At 30.8% G+C, this 16,316-nt stretch overlaps 2 protein-coding genes across 2 annotated transcripts; one reads left to right on the top strand and one right to left on the bottom strand.

The window, feature by feature from the left end:
- The first annotated feature begins 4,050 nt into the window (after positions 1 to 4,050).
- On the top strand, positions 4,051 to 4,590 carry LOC137824670 (uncharacterized). The gene has a single exon (XM_068630341.1). The coding sequence runs from the start codon at positions 4,051 to 4,053 to the stop codon at positions 4,588 to 4,590; it is 540 nt and encodes a 179-aa protein (XP_068486442.1).
- Positions 4,591 to 10,735: 6,145 nt separating this feature from the next.
- Positions 10,736 to 13,036, bottom strand: LOC137824669 (uncharacterized mitochondrial protein AtMg00820-like). The gene is made up of 3 exons (XM_068630340.1): positions 12,753 to 13,036; positions 11,070 to 11,323; positions 10,736 to 10,854 (listed from the first exon to the last, which is right to left on the bottom strand). Exons 1-3 carry the CDS (start codon positions 13,034 to 13,036, stop codon positions 10,736 to 10,738), a joined length of 657 nt encoding a protein of 218 aa, XP_068486441.1.
- Between the last annotated feature and the right edge of the window lie 3,280 nt (positions 13,037 to 16,316).

Here is a 16,316-nt window from a genome sequence, read left to right as displayed (position 1 = left end):
TTGTATGACAGAATGGTATGGAATTGAATTCATACATTTGGGATAATGTATGGACTGATGTTGGTTGTGTATTAAGTATTGATGCCTATGTGGTAACAGAGATCTCCGAGCTTCACATATGATCTAAGTCACATAAACTAAGATATCAGGTGGTGAGAAGCTGATGGGGGGAGTTCATGCACACTGTGAAATATGAGATGCACGGCTTGGGTTGTATTGAACTTACCCTGATCTTCGCTGGTAATCTTTGGATCAAGTGTTAGTCTCTGGTAGGACTTACTTAATACGGGTCTTCCGGGAGACGTTGTTTGTTGAATATCTGGATGTGTAGATCCATGTGAGATCTATGTGATTGTTTATTGTTGAGAATTGAAGAAAATTGAATAATTTGAGAAAGGAAAATGATGGTTTGACACCCATTGCTCCACTTTACACCCCACTAAATATTAATATTTTAATCATTTTTAATTTTTTGAATTTTAAAAATTATTTTAACATTTTAAATTTTGTCTAATATTTCATTAAAGATATTTTTTTTATTTTTAAATTTTTTTTTATTACAAATATTAATATTTTAGTGTAGGTGTAAACTGGAGCGGGGTGTCAAAATATAATCACCCTTTGAGAAATTGATCATGTAATTTGGTTTTCTCTTTTGATTTAATTATGTATATTATAAAATTCTATTTTCATTAGCTTACCCTTGCTTTTCTTATTGTGTTTAAACTGCGATGACTGTACTATGTACACGAGCAGATGACCATACAGATGCAGGAGAGCCTTAGAGGTTTCAGAGTTTTATTTTGAGCTGTGGATATGTAAATATTTGTATTTCTACAAATCCTAATAATGTATTAGGAATGTTTTGAAAAATTCCAAGTGTGTATAGAAATATGTAGAACCTGTATTGTAATAGTTAAATGTTATTTTCCGGGGTGTTACAGAAAGGGTTGAGACATCAATTTTTAATTAAAAATTAAAAGATAATGTAATAACTAGTTTACGTGATTTAAACGAGTATTTAAAACTAAATCTATAGTATCAAAAGGGTCACGTGCTTTAACTCGTAATTACTTTTATTTTTTTTAATTTGTAAGTGCCAAGAACTTACAGAAATTAGAAAAGTAATATATAACTAGTTGGTGAGCAATGGACGAATTTTTGTTTAATAATCTAAAAAATTATATCAATGTAAAGAATTATTGAATCGTAATAATATAGTACAATATGTATTTTTTAATATATAATCTTATTTATTCCATTAGCATAATTATTTCTTGTTATTAATATTGTTTTTCAAAATGACTTATAGTTTAAAAACACAACTACCTATTTTTTTATGATTAATTTTATTTCATTGGACAACTTAGAATGATTAATTAATACAATGATAAGATGGAATTATAAGATAAAGATAGAAATAAGTTTAAGACGATATTGAAAATCTATTTTCTTTTTATATTTAAATAGTTTTAAAATAACTATTAATATAAAATAAATTTTAAAAAATAAAAGATAACCTAATTAAACAAATGAATTAATGTTTAATTAGTATATTAAATTAAAAGCAAATAATACGAAATTCTTAATGAAAGAATAGATTGTGAATCAGGTGAAAAAAACGGAATTTAATTTCTCAATTTATAATTTAAAAAAGTTAAAATATATGATATATTTTTCTATTTTATTTTATGTCCATATATTATATTTTTATTTTATTCTTGTTATAAAATGTTTTTATGTTAGGTATTATTATGCAACTTGAGGTTGACACCTCAAGTAACAACAATAAGTATTATTTAAAAAAAAAGGATTAGACCGAAACTCATGTTAACAAAAATATACCTAGGTAAACTATACCTATTCATAATTAAAACAAATATTTCATTGACGAAAAATTGTTAAATACAATTTTAAAAAAAGAAATTCACATTATTTCATTATTATTGATTTAAATCGAAATAATTGATAAAAAATGATAATATTTTTACACATAAATATTGTTTGTTAATTTTTAATTAACTATGTTAGCCAAAATTAAAAACATCTTTTGAAGCATCTCATGGAGAAGTTATAATAATTATTAATTACAATATTAATTAAATTAATGAGAAAGAAAGGAACAATTGACCACTCTTCACTACTTTCCATAAAATACTCAAATAATATCCACCTTTAAACTGCAAATATGAACCTTGTTTATTAATAAAAAGAATTTAAAAATTAAATTTTTAACTTTCAATGTATTAAACAATTCATTTATTAAATAACTTTCGTGATTTTCTTTTGACCAAAAGTTAATTTTTTAATTTATTTTCAATAACGCATAATAATGAGTAGTAAATGATAATCTTCAATATCCTTTATATATAATGAGTAGAACTCTAAATATTTATCTCACCATAAACAAAAGATCAAACTGAAAAATTTCATTCTCTTAAAATGGCTTCTCGCTTCTGTCATCCTTTTCTCTTCAGTGTTTTATTTGTTGCTTTGGTTCTTACATCAGGTAATTGGAAAACCAAATTAGTTTCATTCTCTAATTTACTATTTAGCATATAATCCTAGGGAAAGTGATATTTTCTTATTTTTATGGTGAAATTTGGTATAGTTTTGTGGTGAAAATTCATAAAATTTTATGGTAATCTTAACGCAGGAGGAGGAGCAGTAGCAGAACCAGTAACAGGAATGATCGATGAAGATCTTCGGTGCTTCGGTCTTTGCACTGGAAATTGCAAGGAAGATTGTGCATCAAAGGGATTTAAGAATGGTTTTTGTGTCCAACAAGGATCTCTAAATCAATGTTGTTGTCTATGATTAATTTATATTATACCAGTGGCTATTTTATAAAACTTTAAATAAAGTGAGAGCTTCAATTAAACTTTTTTAATATATATTTATTTATTTTTATATTGTTTTATTTAATTTTGAAATATCATTTGATAGATTTAAATTTAAGATAAGAAAAATTAAAATCTTTATTTAAACAGATAAATAAATAAAAAATCAAATTATAAAAATAAAATAAAATTTAAAAAACAACAGAATCGGAATTGGTGATTATTTGAAAGATCATAAAAGAGAAGAAAATAAAATAAATGATTATATATATTAAAAAGTAATATGTTCTCGTCAAAAAAAATTTCCTTATACGGTTAAAAGTATATTGCATTTAATTTTTTCATTAATTGCGGATAAAGACAATATGTAGCGTGTAACAGCGTCCCGTTTTTTTAAAAACCAACAAAAACATTCTTCTTCACACCACAATACCATTTTTCTTCTTTCTCTTTCTCTCCAATTCACGCTGTAACAGAACATTTCTACCCGATCAGATTTTCAAACAGAGTAAGTTCATTTTTACTCTAAATATCTTTGTTCTCTGTTTTTCCTTAAGATTTAGTCATCAATCTTGGTGGGGTCAGAATTTTTGTTCTGTTTGGATAATTTGCATTAGGCCCGTAAATTTTGAAGCTTATCCAAACGGTGGGGAATAAAGTTCTAAAAGTTGCTTGGAGACGTGGTCCCAATATTCAATTTTTCTTGCAGGGATGTTGTGTGTTATATATATTGGGTTGTTTGTTTATATATTATTTAAATTTGTAAAAATATTATATTTTGATGGTTTAATATTTAAGTGTTTTTTTTTTTCATTACGTTTTGAATGTTGTGGATCGTGTTTGGAATGATATTGTATGACGGGATGACATGGAATTGAATTCATACATTTGGGATAATGTATGGACTGATGTTTGCTGTGTATTAAGTATTGATGCCTATGTGGTAACAGAGATCTCCGAGCTTCACTGATGATCTAAGTCACATAGACTAAGATATCAGGTGGTGAGAAGCTGATGGGGGAGTTCATGCACACCGTGACATATGAGATGCACGGTTTGGGTTGTATTGAACTTACCCTGATCCTTTCTGTTGGATTCGCTGGTAATCTATTCTGGATGTTGTTTCAGGACACCTCTGTGTTGGTTTCAGGATGGTGAGAGTGTGTTAATTGGACTAGAATTAATACAACAAACCAATGAGAAAGTCAAAATGATTCAGGAAAGATTGAAAACATCTCTCAGCAGGCAAAAATGTTATGCAGATAAAAGAAGAAGACCTTTAGAATTCTCTACGGGTGAGCATGTCTTTTTTAGAGTTACACCATTCACTGGTGTACGAAGAGCACTCAAATCCAAGAAATTGACTCCTAAGTTCATAGGACCTTATCAAATTCTCCGGAGAATAGGCCCCATGGCTTATGAAATTGCTTTACCTCCTCCTTTAGCTAACCTTAACAATATTTTCCATGTATCTCAGCTAAGAAAGTACGTACCTGATCCCAGTCACATTCTAGAGTCTGATTCTATCCAGGTGAAAGAAAATTTAACGTTTGAAGTGAAGCCAATCAGAATTTTAGATTCACAAGTGAAACAACTTCGTGGAAGAAGTATTCCCATGGTGAAAGTATTGTGGGATCTCATCTCTGGAGACTCCACTTGGGAAATTGAAGAGGAGATACGAGCATCATACCCTAGTCTCTTTATTGGTAAGTTCATTGTCGAGGATGAAAATTTTTGTAGTTGGAGATAATGTAACAGCGTGCCCTTTTTTTTAAAAAACCAACAGAAACATTCTTCTTCACACCACAGTACCATTTTTCTTCTTTCTCTCTCTCTCTCTCCAATTCTCTTCTCTCCCTCTCTCTTAATTTCTCTCCCAATCTTCATCTATTTTAGAATCTAATCATACCACGCTGTAGCAGAGGAATTAAGGAACATTTCTACCCGATCAGATTTTCAAACAGAGTAAGTTCATTTTTACTCTAAATATCCTTTGTTCTCTGTTTTTCCTTAGGATTTAGTCATCAATCTTGGTGGGGTCAGTTGAGAAGTTTAATCCTCTCAACTTATTCTATTATATACTGAATTTTTGTTCTGTTTGGATAATTTGCATTAGGCCCGTAAATTTTGAAGCTTATGCAAACGGTGGGGAATAAAATTCTAAAAGTTGCTTGGGAAGCAAGCAATTGAGGTAAGGGAAGCTAAATTTAATTTTTTATAGCACCCTAGGATAGAAGATCTGAATGCGGAAGGGACGTGGTCCCAATATTCAATTTTTCTTGCAGGGATGTTGTGTGTTATATATATTGGGTTGTTTGTTTATATATTATTTAAATTTGTAAAAATATTATATTTTGATGGTTTAATATTTAAGTGTTGCTTTTTTATTTATTTTAATTACGTTTTTGAATGTTGTGGATCGTGTTTGGAATGATATTGTATGACGGGATGACATGGAATTGAATTCATACATTTGGGATAATGTATGGACTGATGTTTGCTGTGTATTAAGTATTGATGCCTATGTGGTAACAGAGATCTCCGAGCTTCACTGATGATCTAAGTCACATAGACTAAGATATCAGGTGGTGAGAAGCTGATGGGGGAGTTCATGCACACCGTGACATATGAGATGCACGGCTTGGGTTGTATTGAACTTACCCTGATCCTTTCTGTTGGATTCGCTGGTAATCTTTGGATCAGGTGTTAGTCTCTGGTAGGACTTACTTAATACGGGTCTTCCGGAAGATGTTGTTTGTTGAATATTCTGGATGTGTAGATCCATGTGAGATCTATGTGATTGTTTTATTGTTGAGATTTGAAGAAGATTGAATAATTTGAGAAATTGATCATGTAACTTGATTTTCTCTTTTGATTTAATTGTGTATATTATAAAATTATATTTTCACTAGCTTACCCTTGCTTTTCTTGTTGTGTTTGAACTGCGATGACTGTACTACGTACACGAGCAGATGATCTTACAGGTGTCTGAGAATCGGAAGAGTTTTAGGGCGTTGATTATGAAACTTATATTGTAAATATTTGTATTTCTATATGTCCTAATCATGTATTAGGAATGTTTTGAAAAACTTTATGCTTGTATAGAAATAAGTAGAACCTGTATTGTAATAGTTAGATGTATTTTCCGGGTTGTTACATAGCGTTGATTTCTTATCTCCAATTTTATAAAAAAAAAAGTGAATAGGAATGAAAATATTAAATAATTTACTTTTTAATATATATATATATATATATATATACACATTTTAGTTTGTATGGAAGAAACATTTTAAAATTTTAAATTAATATAAATTATTATAAATATGATCTTATATGAAAGAAGCTTTAAAACAAGAAAGGGTTAAGACATCAATTTTTAATTAAAAATTATAAGATAATGTAGTAATTAGTTTACATGATTTAAACAAGTATTTAAAACTAGATCTATAGTATCAAAAGGGTCACGTGCTTTAACTCGTAATTTTTTTTTTAAAGATATAATCTTATATATTCCATTAACATAATTGTTTCTTGTTATTAAATATTGTTTTTCAAAGTCAACTACCTATTTTTGTTATGATTAATTTTATTTCATTGGACAACTTAAAAAAACTAATACAATAATATAAGATGGAGTTACAAGAAAAAGATAGAAATAGGTTTAAGACAGTGTGAAAAAACTATTCTTTTCTCTTATTAATTATATTTAAATAGTTTAAAATAATTAATAATATAAATAAATTTAAAAAATTAAACAACTTAATTAATATTAGTATATTAAATTAAAAGTAAATAATATGAAATTCTAATAGCATTCTTGTTTCAAGAAAAATACTATTCACGAGGATGAAAGTGCATTAATATTTCTCATTTGGATCCAATGATATGCGTGAGAGAAGAAGGGAGGGATAAACGTGAAACGTGTTTTTCAACCTCCAAGATGCAAACAACCTTATGGAAAATCACACACGCAATGTGTTTTTCTCATTTTAACTTCGTTTTTTGTCTTTGTATAAAAGTGGTAGATTCATTTTCTTTTCATTGTATAGTTAATATATATAACATAATATAATCCAAATGAAATATATTAAAATTATCTAAATACAAATACTAATTATTACATAAATTTAACTAACACAAATGGTATTATTAATAAAATAAAATAATAATAATTAATATAATTAATAATAAAATAAAATTTTAATATAACACAAATATATAGTTATTTATAATAAATAAATTATATAATAATAACTATTATTATTATAAATTTAATACTACTATTTATATTTAATACAAAATTATTTTTTAATTATACTTTTTAAATTTATAAATATTTAAATTATTTATTTTTATATAAAAATTTACTATTTTAAGATATCTTGATAATTTTACATTTAAATACTTTTCATTTTAATCTGAATATTCAACGATACCGAAAATAAGTTACAAAATTTTAATTAACTCAAATTAATACAAAAAAAATACTTCACATTTCATTTTATTCAAATATTTATAAATACAAGGGTAGATTTATAGTCTTACATTTTACACTTTAAAAAAAATCAAAATTCCCTCATAACCATCACATCACTCATAAACTTTAATAAATTTTCCTCACGTATCCACCCTAACATATTTCATTCCAAAGACACTTAGTTTCTTTCCACTTTCCTCTCAAATCTTCACACATCCACTTTTTCAAATCCTCATACATCCACTACCCAATCCAAACATAATCTTAGTGAAAGAATAGATTGCAAATTAGTAGAGGTGACAAAAATTGATTAGTCAAACTCATTCTTATTTCGGTCTCTATTATTAATCAAGAACAAAATCACAAATCAGACTAGTTTTCATTATTTATTTCATATTTTAAATGTTTTTATTTTAATTAATTTAATCACATTTAATTATATTCATATTTTTATTTTTTTATTTATTAATTAAATAATATCTTTAATTAAATAAATTAATATAAATATTATTTTTATATATTAAATTACTCTATTTAAGAATTAATTATTTAAATTATAATATTATTGTATGTACATTTTAAATGATATAATATAAAAAATTAATATTTCAAACTATTTTCTATTTTAATTTTTAATTTTATTTAAAATAAAGTGAGTTAAGATTTAAAAACACTTGATCCTAGAGATGGTCATGCGGGACGGGCTATGCGAGCCAATGCAAGACGGTTTACTAATCTAGCCCGTTGATTCGTTTAGGCCCGTTACGCATAACCCGCAACTCATGCGGGTCAACAAGGGGACGGAGTGGGTTGGTCCGCTGGCCTGCATAAATAAAAAAAATAACTATTTTATTTTTTCTAAAAAAATCATATCTCACTCACACATATTATTGTAGTGTGACGTTTGTAACACCCCAAAAATACATCTAACTATTACAATACAAGTTCTATCGGTTTCTATATAAACTGAGAGTTTTTTTCAAAATATTCCTATTAGAAGATTATGAGTAATAAAATACAAATATTAACAATATAAAGTTCAAAATAACATCTTAAAGCTTCAGAACCTCCGACACCTGTACAATCATTTGTTCTTGTACATAGTACAATCATCGTTGTTCACAACACAACAAGAAAAACAAGGATAAGCTAGTGAAAATAAAGTTTTGTAATACACACAATTAAATCAAATGACAAAACGAGATTACATAGATCAATTTCACAATTACTCAATCTTCTTCAAATTCCAACATAAAAATCACATGGATCTATACATCCAGGATATTCAACAAACAGAATAACAAATGACGCCTTCTGAAAGACCCGTATTAAGTAAGTCCTACCAAAGACTAACACCTGATCCAAAGATTACCAGCGAATCCAACAAAAAGGATCAAGGTAAGTTCAATACAACCCAAGTCATGCATCTCATATTTCACGGTGTGCATGAACTCCCCCATCAGATTCTCACCACCTGATATCTTAGGTTATGTGACTTAGATCATCAGTGAAGCTCAGAGATCTCTATTACCACATAGGCATCAATACTTAATACACAAACAAACATCAGTCCATACATTATCCCAAATGTATGAATTCAATTCCATGCAATTTTATCATAGAATATCATTCAAAACGCAATCCACAATATTTAAAATATTATTTAACATAAAAAATAATACTTAAATACTAAACCCTCAAAATCTAATATTTTTACAAGTTTAAACAATATATACACAAATAACATCCCAGCAAGAAAAAATGAATATTGGGACCACGTTCACTCCACATTCAGATCTTTTAGCCTAGGGTACTATTAAAAAAATTAAAGTTAGCTTCCCATACCTGTAATTTCTTATCCCGAGGAAATTCCTCTTTAGGTAGGGGATGTTAGAATTAAAGGCTTTAAACAAGAGTGGGGTGAATTGTTTAATGAAATATTTTCGAAAATTTTGTACAAGAATGAAGATTAGTGCATAATCAAAGAAAAAGCAATCATATCAGCCAAGAAACAAAACTGTTTTAAATTGATTCCAGAAAATCAATCGGTTGTTTGTGCGAATCAACCGATTGTTTTTATCAGCACTTTCAAAAAACACAGATCAAACAGTTTTAAAGCAGTAAGGGATATAGAGATTCACACACAATGTTTATACTGGTTCACTCTTAACCTGAGCTACATCCAGTCATCAGAAACACATAGGTAACCAACAACAGATTACACAACACAAACACCAAAGAGGTGATCTTGAACCCTTCAAGAACACTCACCCTTTTTGAAACACAAACATTACAAGTCAAAACACCCTCTGACTGTAGACACTAGTACCTTGCAGTTTTACAAATATGAATTGAAATACAAGTAAGAACAGGAAAAATCATGAAAAACAGATTTAACTGAATTAACCAATTCTGTTAAGATTTAAAAAAAAATAATCAATTGAAAGCTTGATTCAACTGATTGTATTGGCCTTAACTGTGAGGTCAGCCAATTTTAGCTTTTTCAAATCCTTTCCAAAACCACCAAGTGAAACAACCGATTGAAACGAAAAATCAACAGTTTGTTTTTCACTACTTTGAAAAACACTTTTATTTTGAAAGAACTTGATTGATTCAGTTTTGGACTAAGCTAAGAGTGGATTGACAAATTCTAATCTACCCAGAACCCATGCCCACAAGCAGCAACCTAGTCTTCAAGTAATCTTCATGGATTTGGAGACATCAAAGCTTTGAGTTCAATAATCTCCCCTTATTTGATGAAGACAAATCCATGGTTTGCTTGGGATGTTCTGTTTGAATTTGACAATACCTGCAAAACACAAAATGTGCAAGTACCAGAGGTAATCATTCCCAAATATCATTAGCACCACATAACCAGTTTTCACTTAGTGATTCCCATAAGAAAAATCAGCAAAATCAGTATGAAAACTAGTGAAAGCAAGGTGCAAATCAGAGTTTATGCAACAGTTTACAAATTAGAATAAAACAACATATAAACCAAGTTTTAAAGCAGAATATAAGCTCATTACAAACCACATACTTCTCCCCCTATTTTTCTTCACAAATAGACTAAAAGGAGGGATAAAAACAACATTAAGATAGAGTTTCTAAGTCAAGAATTCCTAAATCATTTCTGAAAAAGAAGAACCTGACCTTTGCCAAAGGTTTTATAAAAAAGTTTGTTAGTTGCCTTTCAGTCGCAATGAACTTCACCTCAATCTCCATTGCTCACATGATCCCTTATGAAATGGTGTCGGATCTCAATATACTTTGTTCTAGAGTGTTGAACCTGATTTTTTGTGAGATTAATGGCACTTGTGTTTTCACAAAGCATAGGTACTTTGCTAACTTTCAACCCAAAGTCTTCTAGCTGTTGTTTGATCCACAAAATATGAGCACAACAGCTTCCTGCAACGATCTATACTGCTTCAGCAGTTGAGAGTGCCACACAGGCTTGCTTCTTGTTATGCCAAGATATAAGGCTTAAGCCAAGAAGATGACAAGTTCCACTTGTGCTTTTTTTGTCCAGTTTGCATCCTGCGAAATCAGAATCAGATTATCCAACTAAATGTATAGGAGAGTGAGAGGGATACCATAACCCAACAATAGTTATGCCCTTTAGATACTTCAGAATTCTTTTGGCATCTTTAAGGTGTGATTCTTTTGGATTTGACTAAAATCTAGCACAAAGGCACACTCCAAACATAATGTCTGGCCTACTGGCTGTAAGGTGGACAAAAAGACAATCAAACCCCTGTATTTGTCTTGATCCACTGCTTTTCCAGCAGCATCACCATCCATGTAGTAGCTTATGGACATTGGTGTAGTTGCCTCTTTACACTTCTCCATTTCAAACTTTTTGAGGATCTCCTTGCAATACTTAGATTGACTTAGAAAGATGTCATCCTTAGATTTCTTGACATGCAGTCCCAAGAAGAAGGACAACTCTCCCATCATTGACATTTCAAATTCTCCCTGCATAGCAGCCACAAATTCTTTACACAAGCTATCATTAGTAGCCCCAAAAATAATGTCATCAACATATATTTGGACTAAAATAATGGCAAAATTTGAATTTTTAATAAAGAGAGTTTTGTCAATCGTCCCTCTTTCATAATCATGAGACAAGAGGAAATTACTTAACCTCTCATACCACTGCCTTGGAGCTTGCTTGAGACCATACAAGGCCTTTTTCAGCTTGTATACATACTTGGGATGTTGATGATCTTCAAACCCGGGTGGTTATGAGACAAGGACCTCCTCATTTATAACTCCATTAAGGAAGACACTCTTCACATCCATTTGAAACAGTTTGAAGTCGCTCGTGCAAGCAAATGCTAGTAGTAACCTCACAACTTCCAATCTGGCCACTGTTGCAAAGGTTTCGTCATAGTTTATCCCTTCTGTTGAACAAGATGCTTTGATGTCTCCAAATCCAAGAGGAAAGCTTGAAGACCTTGCTGCTGGGTGTGTGTGTGTTGTCTAGTTGTTTGGAACTTGTTAATTCACTCCTTAAGATGATTCAAGTTCATTTGAATCTTTAACCTTTTGAAAAGATTATTTTTCTAAAATGTTGTTAAAATCAACAGGTTATTTTTTTAAACAACAGGTTGTTTTACCTTAGCAGATTTTGAAAAGTTTGACTTTGCTGTCAAGTCAATTTAACCGATTGTTTGGACAAAACAATCGATTGTTTTCCTGAAAACCTTAACAGAATTATGTTAAGTGGTTTTAATATGTTTTAAATGATCCTAACTAACTTGGCTCCTTTATTAAATTCTTTTGACCACTTAGTGGGTCTATATAAAGGTGGTTTTATACTGCTAATCTTGGAGTAAGAGAAAGAGTTTATCAAAACAGTTTTTCCAAGATTTGAAAGAGCTTTGGATCATTCTTAAGTGTGTGGAATAGGATTGGGTTGTAATTCTGAACTTTAAGCTTTGTAATACCCAAGTGTATTATATTCCTTTCTTCCTTGATTACTGTATTTTTGTAGTTGTGTTGCCAAGGAGTGTTGTGTGTTCTTGAGGTGTTCAAGATCAACACTCTTGGTGTGTTTTGCCAAAGGTAGTGTGTTTCTTGAGGGGTTCAAGGTCACTACTTTGGTGTGTGATGTTTGTAATCTGGTTTTGATTGCATAGTGGATTACCCAGTGGTTTCTAGGGACTGGATGTAGCTCTTGGTGTAAGAGTGAACCAGTATAAATTTGTTTGTATGATTATCTCTTTCCCTTATCTCACATATATCTGTTTTAAGTTGTTTTCATTAACTGCTGATAAAAACAACAGGTTGAATCGCAAAAACAACAGGTTGATTTTCTGGAAATTAACTAAAACAGCTTTGTGCATTGCTTTCCTTGGTTTCTTTCTCTGTGATTTTTCATTGGCTTTCATTATACCTTCAAAGTTTGTGAAAATATTTTATAAAAAATTCACCTCCCCCCCTCTTGTTTAAGGCCATATATTCTAACACCTTCTTCCTGATTGTACGCTTTTGCAACAAGTCTTGCTTTGTTCCTTGTAATCACTCCTAACTCTTCTTCCTTGTTTCTGAACACCCATTTGGTTCCAATGATGTTCATCCTATTTGTTTTAGGAACTAGGAACCACACATCATTCTTGATGAATTGATTTAGCTCCTCATGCATAGCAACAATCCAATTTTCATCCTTGAGAGCTTCATCAATTGACTTGGGTTCAACTTGAGACACAAAGACCATGTGCCTGCAATAGTTTGCTATGGTTCTTCGTGTAGAAAATTCTTTATGAATATGCCCAATTATGTTTTCCACATAGAGGTCTCTAGGAATCCTCTATTCCTTGGGTAGCTCCTCCTGTTGCGGAATATCAATCGGTTGATTCGCAAAATCAATGGGTTGTTTTTCTAGACAGGTTTCTAGATTCTTTAAAAATATATTTTGCTCATCTTCTTCTCCACAATTACTCAAAGAACCTTGTTCTGCAGGGTTAGTCTCATCAAATACAACATGTATAGACACATCTATAGTCATTAGTCTTTTATTATAAACCCTATAAGCATGACTAGATAAAGAGTAACCAAGAAAAATACCATTGTCTACTTTTTCATCAAATTTACCAATATTTTCTTTACCATTATTTAGAATGTAACATTTACATCCAAATACCTTCATATGACCTATATTGGGTTTCCTTCCATTAAGCAGTTCATATGGAGTCATTTTCAAGATAGGCCTGATGAGAACCTGGTTCATTACATAGCATGCAATACTTACAACATCTGCCCAAAAGTATTTTGTCAAGGAGGATTCACTCAATATTGTTCTAGCCCGTTCTTCAAGTGATATGTTCTTTCTTTACACCACACCATTATGTTGTGGTGTTCTTGGAGCAGAGAAATTGTGCAAGATACCAAGCTTTTCACAAAAGGATCTGAACTTCCCATTCTGGATATCTTCTCCATGATCATTGTGGATAGCACATATGTTGTTGCAACAAGTATTCTGCAACCTCTTTGATAGCTTTTTGAATGTCGAGAAGGCATCACTCTTTGATTCTAGAAACAGTGTCCATATGAACCATATTTTTCAATTTAAAGGAATGTTTAATTTGTTTCCCCTTTTGGCAAGATTCACATATATGATCCTTTTTCAAACTTGAGCTTAGGTAACTCCTTTATCGCACAATTGGCTTATGCTGAGAAGATTATGCTTGATTCCTTCCACATGTAGGACATCATGGATAAAGAAGTTGTTCTCATTACCATTAGTGCCTTTCCCAAGAATCTTTCCTTTGTTGTTATCCCCATAAGTCACATGATCTTCTTGCTTGAGGATGATGTTGACAAACTTGGATATATCTCCTATCATGTGTTTGGAGCAGCCACTGTCCAGATACCACATATGCTTGCTTTTCATCAAGAAATCCTGCAAAAGACAAAATCAGGTGGCAAGGTTTGGTCCCCTAACAAATTTGGGTCCATAGAGGTTAATTTGGTTATTAGGAACCTTTGGATTCTTAGGAACTCATTTTAAAATACCCCTAGGAACGAAAACTTTTCAAATTCTATAAAACCTGATAAAATGACCCTTTCTCATATAGTAAAAGCAAGAAACAACAGATTGTTTTGACTTTTTAATCGGTTGTTTTTCTGCAATGCTTGAAAAAGGTTTTGAAATGTTGTTGTCCTACCACTGTGGATTAAAACCAAGTCCAGATTTTCCAAAAGACACAATTTTGAGATGCAAGTACAGTCTCAAAGTTGGATTTCCCTTTAGAAAGCTTATCCACAGTTTTCACAAGATAAAGAACCTTTTTTTGAAGAGATTCACAGTTTTCACAAGAACTAGAGTCACACTTGCAAGAAGAATTTTGATAAACCATTTCCAAATTTTCAAAATCAGTTTTTTAATTGTTTAACTCTTCTTCCAAGATTTTGACTCTATATTCCAACCAGTTGTTTTTACTTTTAAACTGATTGTTCAAAAGGGTCAATCTATAAGCTTCTTCACGAGTCTCCTTAAAGACCTCAAGAAGTTGATAGTAATTTTTATCATTGATGGAAGAGTTTGTACTTACACTACTTGATGTAGATTCTTCCTTTGCCATCAGACACAGATCAATTTTTTTAACTTCTAAAGATGAGCCAGGAGAAGACATGTCATTGTCTTGCAAACAATTCCCCATGAACCTTCATGACTGTTTTCAAGAGTATCCCACATATCCTTTGCTGAAACACACTTGAAACTCTGAAAAACTCATTAGAATCAAGGGCAAATATAATAACATTTTTAGCAATTCAATCAAGTTGAACCTTTTTATTTTTACTCTTAGTCCATTGAGACCAAGGTTTTTCAGAGAAAACTTTATCTTTTTCACACATAGGAATAAAAAGACCATTTGTGATAGTATCCCAAATTTTTCTATCCACAGATTCAATAAAATAAATTTCATTCAAATCTTCCAGAGTTGCTAGTTTACACCACATAATAGAGGTAGTCTATTTATAGAAGCACCCTCCCCAAAGGATACTTTATCAGCCATGAAAAAGAGACTTTTTGAATCAAAACTTAAGTGACTTTCAAGCACCTAGCTCTTGATGCCAATTGTTAGAATTAAAGGCTTTAAGCAAGACGAGGTGAATTGTTTAATGAAAGATTTTCGAAAACTCTAGACAAGAATGAAGATTAATGCAGAATCACGGAACAAGCAATTAGATAAGCCAAGAAACAAAACTGTTTTAAATTGATTCCAAAAAATCAATCGGTTGTGTATGTGAATCAACCGATTGTTTTTATCAGCACTTTGCAAAAACACAGATCAAACAATTTTAAAGCAGTAAGGGATAAAGAGATTCACACACAGTGTTTATACTGGTTCACTCTTAACCTGAGCTACATCCAGTCACCAGAAACCCCTGGGTATTCCACTAGGTAATCAACAACAAATTACACAACACAAACACCAAAGAGGTGATCTTGAACCCTTCAAGAACACTCACCCTCTTTGAAACACACACTACAAGACAAAATACCCTATGACTGTAGACACTAGTACCTTGCAGTTTTACAAATATGAATTGAAATACAAGTAAGAATAGGGAAGATCACACCTGACACAAGAGGATTACAACTATTTCTATTCCACTCTTAACCAATTCAAAGCCTTAAGCAATCTTGCAAATCTTTTAATCTTTTTGGTAATCTAGCCTCTCTTAATTTTAAAGATGTAAACACCAGTTATATAGCCTCAAAAATAGACAATTTAGACATTCACTGGGGCTAAAACATATTTGAATCATGAAAAAACAGATTTAATAGACTTAACCAATTATGTTAAGATTTTTAAAAAACAATCGATTGAAAACTCGATTGAACCGATTGAATTGACCTTGCCTGTGAGGTCAGCCAATTTCAAATTTTTCAAATCCTTTCCAAAACCACCAAATGTGAAACAACTTATTGAAACTATAAATCATCAGGTTGTTTTTCACTACTTTGAAAAACACTTTTCTTTTGAAAG

The sequence above is a fragment of the Phaseolus vulgaris genome, chromosome 8 (assembly GCF_000499845.2).
Source record: "Phaseolus vulgaris cultivar G19833 chromosome 8, P. vulgaris v2.0, whole genome shotgun sequence".
Taxonomy (NCBI): domain Eukaryota; kingdom Viridiplantae; phylum Streptophyta; class Magnoliopsida; order Fabales; family Fabaceae; genus Phaseolus; species Phaseolus vulgaris.
Note: the sequence above shows the minus strand (reverse complement) of the source record. Positions and strands in the feature narration are given on the sequence as shown.